Source organism: Chenopodium album, chromosome 18 (assembly GCF_948465745.1).
Source record: "Chenopodium album chromosome 18, dcCheAlbu1.1, whole genome shotgun sequence".
Taxonomy (NCBI): Eukaryota; Viridiplantae; Streptophyta; class Magnoliopsida; order Caryophyllales; family Amaranthaceae; genus Chenopodium; species Chenopodium album.
In genome coordinates, this window is record NC_137851.1 from 48,945,518 (window position 1) to 48,952,502 (window position 6,985).

At 36.4% G+C, this 6,985-nt stretch overlaps 1 protein-coding gene across 1 annotated transcript; it reads left to right on the forward strand.

The window, feature by feature from the left end:
* Positions 1-2,769: 2,769 nt before the first annotated feature.
* Positions 2,770-6,366, forward strand: LOC145591002 (butanoate--CoA ligase AAE1-like). The gene is made up of 3 exons (XM_081647390.1): positions 2,770-3,067; positions 4,583-5,408; positions 5,584-6,366. The coding sequence occupies exons 1-3, from the start codon at positions 2,870-2,872 to the stop codon at positions 6,234-6,236; spliced, it is 1,677 nt and encodes a 558-aa protein (XP_081503516.1). The 5' UTR covers positions 2,770-2,869; the 3' UTR covers positions 6,237-6,366.
* Positions 6,367-6,985: the final 619 nt, after the last annotated feature.

The window sequence follows — 6,985 nt, forward strand, 5'->3', positions numbered from 1 at the left end:
TTGTTATTCGTATTAGAAATAGGCAAGTATAAAATATTAAAAATAAAAAATCCCTTTTTATTATTATTATAATAAGGGGTATATTATTATTATTATTATTATTATTATAACTACTACTACTACTACTACTATTATTATTATATATATTATATATTATAATAATAATAAATAATAATAATAATAATTATTATTATTATCAAAAACCTAAAAAGTCAATCAATTTACTAGCGAACCCGATCCTGCTGAATACGTGAGTAGCTGCACGAGCACTTATATCCAGAGTCCTTGCGAACGCCTAAATCCGCTTCAACAACGCAACAACATCCTTTTCTAATTCCTTTAAAGAAGAAAAGGAGAAGGGAAGAAAACCATAACCAATAGCCCAGCAACGCGCCCTATACTTGTCCCATTTCCGCTGAGCAGCAACCAACACAACACGACCAGGAACAAAATCAGACAATCTTGATTGTGTTAAAGGAGAAGATCCCGTCAAGTCAACACACACATCAAGGACTCTATTCTAAGAATAAAGCAACACATCTGCAGGTCGAAAAGCCCCATCGTTGCCTCTAGTCAACCCAACGTTAACCTCCTTTCTCGCCAAATCCCGAACCGAAAACAAATATCAATAAGAGTGTCGCGAACAACATTATGCCAATGTTTAATACCCACTATCCCAGCACAAGACACTGCATGATCTCCAAATATATCCCATCGAAAACCCTTAAGCAAGCGGAACAGGGTGCCGAAACCGAGAACAATGGAACACCTAATCTGTAGCAAAGAAGAGAACGGAAAGTCTTACCATTTATAGCCTGACCCAACCCGTTATTGGGACCGCCTGCAACCAGGCAGAAGAGTGATCCCCCTGCTAGGATTTCCATAAGGCAACCTGACGCGGAGATAAGGAGAAAGTGGATGTTGCAGAAGCAGTATCCTTCGTGAAATATATATATGCCAATTTCTTCATGAGTTTGGGGGCAGCGATCGCACTAGGGTTACGCATAAAGTCAGTCTCCACAGTCTTATGAAAAAGACTAAGAGCATTATCAAAGGCCGGTCCCGGACTAACAATATCAGAATTGCAAAGAAGCGTAGCCTGAAGATCAGTAGGCTACAAATGTGACACAAGGAAAGCATAGTGCCTAACATCACCTGTTGAATAAACACCCATTATTATTATTATTATTATTATTATTTGGAAAAATGGAAACTAATTATCCCACCTTTGGGTTTTCTGCTCAAAACAATCTCACCTTTAACCCCCATTTGCTCAAAACAAGCCTTTTTCGATTTGTAAAATTGGTAACCTATTTCAAAAGGTGATTTGCCACGTGTCACCTTTTGATAGGTTTTTTAAAAACAAATAAAATAATAAAAAAAATCCCTCTTTGCACTTCCCAGAACCAGCTGCTCGCTGTTAAAACTACCTTACCCTACCAGAGCCCAGCCGGACCAGCCGCTTGCCATTACAACCACCCTCCCCTTGATGGAGCAAACCTACTTAGCATACTCTGTGATATCGACTCGCAGGTGAAGCTCTCACCAAAGGACTAAAACAAAACGCAAAATTCGCAACATTTGTAAGCCACCAACCTCGCTGGACTCGCCTTGAATCAGTCCGGACTCACCGGTTACTGCACTGAGTTAACTCACCAGGTCCAACCACCGAAATCAATGATGAACTCACACTCTTTCGAGATAAGACTAAATTGTTGTTGTTCGCAATAGCGGCGATTATGGCAAAATAGACCTCGAGTTAACAAATTTTGGGATTTGAGGGTGGTCGGGTTAAGGGATTGGGTGGGGGGATCTGTTGGACCAGGCGGCTAGGTTGGGTGGTGTGGTGTGGTGGTAGGGGGTTCTGCTGGACCAGGCGAGGTTGGGTCAGGTAGCGGTGTGGTGTTGTTGATGAAGTGGTGGTCTGGTTATGGAGGGGTGGTAATAATGGTGGAGTTGCCGCCATTGAAGAGGTTAGGGAGGAGAGATTTAAGAAATAAAATAAATAGATAAATAAATATAAATAATAATAATAATAATAATAATAATAATAATAATTTATTGTAGGTTGTATGCCTTTTGTTTTATAATAATAATAATAATAATAATAATAATAATAATAATAATAATCAACTTGTTAACAAGTTATGGGTAAAAGAGATCATTTTGAGGATATGAGGGTTAAAGGTTGGATTATTTTGAGAGTTCGAAAAGGAGAGATTGTTTTGAGCAAAAAACTTAAAGATGAGATTATTAGTTTCCACTTTTCCTTATTATTATTATTATTATTATTATTATTATTAATTTATTATTATCGTTGTTGTTGTTGTTGTTGTAGTACGAATCTATTGTTTAATAAATTCATCATTTTAAATATTGTTCATTATTAAAAAATATGGAAAATGGAGTACTAGTTATAAAGGAATATATTTATTACAAAAGATATGTATATAAGATTTGGAATAATAGTATAGTAGTTATATTATATCAAATTTTCAAAGAAGATTATAGCAAAAAAGGAAGGAGTATTTTTGAAGGTAAAGAAAACTACATTAGAAATTAACACATGTCATTCCTGATATTTGTATTACTCCATATGTTATTGATTTGTGCGAGGAAAAAAAAAAAAAAAAACCTTTTAGTTACATGATCACCATCCCTTTAATAATTGCATACTCTCCACATATTTTATTGATGGCTTGATATTTGATGGACATGATAGTGATACAAAGTCATCATACCGCTCTAGAAAAAGTTACACGACCCACACAATCAAGCTACCTCTTATCTTTCTTAAAAAATGCAACATTTGTACACCTATATACAAAACATTTACATCTTGTGATTTTGTGTTAACTTTCATTGTGCTATGGAAGAAGTTGTCCGTTGCCCAGCCAACTACGTGCCTCTTTCGCCGATCAGCTTCCTCCGGCGATCTGCCGTTGTTTATGGAGACCGACCTTCGATTGTTTACGGAGATGTGCAGAACACTTGGGGGGAGACTCTCCAAAGGTGCACCAAGCTTGCTTCTGCTCTATCTCAGCTAGGCATCTCTCGTGGCAATGTGGTCAGTTTTCTTTAACTTGTTTTTACTTTTCGCATTTTTGACGAGTTTATTGAGTTACTGAATGTCGACTAATTTAGTCAAGTCATTCATCTTAATGTTTATTGTCGGATTTTTTCCACCGTTGCATACAGTATGAAAAATTTATTAATAAGGTTAACAACTTTCAAGAATAATTGTGTCATAAACATTGGGTATAAAACTTAAATCTAATGTACTTGTATGATTTTGTGAAGTAATTAGAACTTTAGAGTTTATCGCACTGGGAATTAAAAGTACAATTGAGGAATAGATCAAGTGGCTAGAGCTTCTCCCTGGTTTTAGGAGATCATGGGATCAATTCTCATCCCGTCTGTGGCTCTCTAAACAACAACAAAAAAAGTACATTTTTGGATTTTTTTATTTTCTCTTTTTTTGTAATTTTCCTTAATTCCTGTTCATTGGTCCCATCACTCCCATGCTATTGCAAATAATTATGCATGTTTTTTTTTTTCTCTTAAGTTTGAATTTTGTCATACTAAAGTTCTGGTCCCTAAACGTGTCTCGCTTGATTCATCAAAATTATGAGAGATTCGTAACAGCTTAGCCTAGTGGAAAAAGTGAAAGGTGACAGGGGAGATATTTGGCCAATTGGAGGAGGAAAAAGATACGGAGCTAATAATTGATGAGAAAAATGATAAATGTCCTTATGCTACTTGTGTGCATTATGCACTAGCGTAGAAATAGGTATGGGTCTGGCCGACATACAAACTACTTTGTATCAAGCTAGAGGTGTCAAAAATCTATCCGAAATGACATATTGACTTGTTTGGATGCAATAAGTAAGAATAACTCAAATTTAAATATAAACTCAACCCGATCACATTTTACCGAACCCGACCTGAACATTCGAATCGACACCTCTATTTAAGCTATTTAGGTATTAGCCCTATTAGGTCTAGCACAAAATGGTATGATTCGAGGCCGAATATGGTATGAGATGCACAATAATGGACTGTAATTAATGAATGGAAATAATTTCCAAATTTTGCATGAGCATTATTGGTTCGTTACGCCTTTTATTAAATAACAAACTTTTTAATTTTATTAAGGGGGTTTTCGATTAATTGAGTTGGGTCATGCACTCATGCATTAGATGCATGAGCTCATTTATGAATAGTTAGTGTGAACTTGATCAATACGCTACTCTCTCCGTCCCTTTATTAGATGTCTATTTCTAATATTTATTACTCATATAATAAAGAGAAATAGGCTTCTAATTTAGGAAAGAAGGGAATATGATACATTACAACTTTTCCTAGACTCTTTTTAGACACAACATGACATATAGGCTTGCACGGTTCGACCTGTGCCTAGCTTTACACTAGTGTCTAGTTTAGAATTAATGTTTCAAGCTAGTTCAGTAAAACCATGAATATCAACCAAGTATGATGGTATGAACCAATAAAGTGAGTCTGGTATGTAAAATTATATAAAAATGTCCTGGAATAAATGAATAATGATCTTTTGGGTCTGCAGGTTGCAGCATTGCTTCCTAATGTTCCTGCAATATATGAGTTACACTTTGGGGTTCCAATGTCCGGTGGAATGTTGTGTACCCTGAACGTACGTCATGACGCTGCAATGGTATCAGTCTTACTTAAACATTCAGGGGCAAAACTCATTTTTGTAGATGAGCAATTCTTTGAAATAGCCAGCAATGCTATTCAGATTCTGTCCAAGAATACATCAGCTAAAAACCTTCCACAGATTGTCTTAGTTCTCGATAAGCAAGCAGTCGGAGCTGTAAATCAAACGCATCTTTCTGAAATTAAGCTGGAGTATGAGAGTTTTCTTATGTCAGGTAAACTTGGTTTTGAAGTTTACAGTCCGAAAGATGAATTAGAACCAATTTCATTGAATTACACCTCTGGAACAACCTCGAGGCCTAAAGGTGTCGTGTATAGTCATCGAGGTGCATACTTAAACTCGTTGGCAGCTGTCTTGTTGAATGAGATGCACTCAATGCCAGTCTATTTATGGACCGTCCCTATGTTTCATTGCAACGGGTGGTGCCTTACGTGGGGTGTTGCAGCACAAGGTGGCACGAATGTTTGCCTGAGGAATGTGACTGCAAAAGGCATATTCAGTAGTATTGCAGAGCACAAAGTAACCCACATGGGAGGTGCACCTACAGTTCTTACTATGATCATAAACTGTCCTGCTAATGATAAGAAGCCTCTTCCTGGCAAAGTCGCGGTGATGACAGGCGCTGCTCCACCTCCTCCAGAAGTTCTCTTCAAAATGGAAGATCTCGGGTTTTCTGTGACACATTCGTATGGGTTGACAGAGACCTATGGTCCAGGTACAGTGGTTAATTCATATTGTAAATTTATAGGTATATTTTAGGACAATAATTCTAGAAATTTTGTTCAGTTTTGGATCCAGAAAAACAGTTTCATCAGAAAAAATCAGTAAATGTTCAGTAGAAATCAAAACAAGTCCTGCAAAAACAGAATTTTTTGGAATTGCTATTGCAGGTACAGTTTGTGTATGGAAGCCAGAGTGGGATGCTTTACCTCCTAATGAGAGAGCGAAAATCAAGTCCCGGCAAGGTGTGCATCACATTGGCCTAGAGGGCGTTGATGTGAAAGACCCAAAAACCATGAAGAGTGTGCCTGCTGATGGAAAGACAATTGGCGAGGTTATGCTGAGAGGAAACACTGTCATGACAGGGTACTTAAATGATGTTCAGGAAACTCAGGAGTCTTTTAAAGGAGGATGGTTTCATAGTGGGGACTTAGGAGTGATGCATTCAGATGGTTATATTCAGCTAAAAGACCGTTCTAAGGATATTATAATTTCAGGAGGCGAAAATATAAGCACAATTGAGGTAGAATCAGTAATATTCAGTCATCCTGCTGTTTTAGACGCAGCTGTTGTTGGCCGTCCTGATGATCACTGGGGCGAGACCCCCTGTGCATTTGTGCAGTTGAAGGATGGACATGATCAGGTTACTGCTGCAGACATAATTGGGTTCTGCAGAGATTCACTGCCTCATTATATGGCTCCTCGAACTGTTGTTTTCGGGGATTTACCAAAGACCTCAACTGGAAAGACACAGAAATTTGTGCTTAGAGAGAAAGCCAAGGCAATGGGGAGCCTTTCTCACAAAAACACCAGCAAACTTTGAGCAAAACTCATTTGTCAATAGGTTTGCTTTCTAAGATTGTGTTAAATTGTTTTAAGCTTTTGTAAGCAAACTTTTGCACATATCCTATAGTAAGTTTGGAGAATATTACTTCCAACTTTTAACTTTTAACTTTTTAAGGGATGTTAAAATAAGGAGTCACAAATGGAACTAATATATGTTGTCAAGCTTTACAAACACCGATCAATGTTTGAATTTGTCATACATTTCTAAATTAATACTCGTACTATATTAATTATTAAGAATTGTGTTAAATGCTAAATTACAAATTCACAATCTAAAGGTAGTATATATCATTATCCATTACTTTTCCACAAGAAAAATAACTGAAAGCAACTTAATTGTGTTAGCATTTGCTTATTTATTATTCATTCATCTGTATGAAATCTCGCTCGTATTAAACATAAAGTGGAAATCTCTTTAAAGTGCTATGTTATGGATATATGATGATCATCAAACTAACAAGCTTAAATTTCTATGTACTGTATAATTGTAAAATCAAAGTTTCAGTCAAAATCATGGTCTAAATTTTGATATTTGTGTATATTAGTTTCAATTTGAAGAGTTTAAACTGATTGTGTTGCACAGCTTGAGGGTGATGTGTGGTCCTTAGTTTGATTGTTTTATGCAATCAAAGAATGTACTTGTCTGATAAGTTCAAATAGAAAATTTAAGTAGTTTTATTCGGTTTTGAGATCTTTGGTAATAATGATCTTTAATTTGGTCCCCTT

Excerpts from the sequence above, each read along its gene's own strand:
- LOC145591002 (XM_081647390.1), top strand. The coding sequence starts at position 2,870 with ATGGAAGAAGTTGTCCGTTGCCCAGCCAACTACGTGCCTCTTTCGCCG. Across the intron at positions 3,068-4,582 it reads GCATCTCTCGTGGCAATGTG|GTTGCAGCATTGCTTCCTAA; the intron begins GTCAGTTTTCTT and ends TTGGGTCTGCAG. Across the intron at positions 5,409-5,583 it reads GACAGAGACCTATGGTCCAG|GTACAGTTTGTGTATGGAAG; the intron begins GTACAGTGGTTA and ends TTGCTATTGCAG.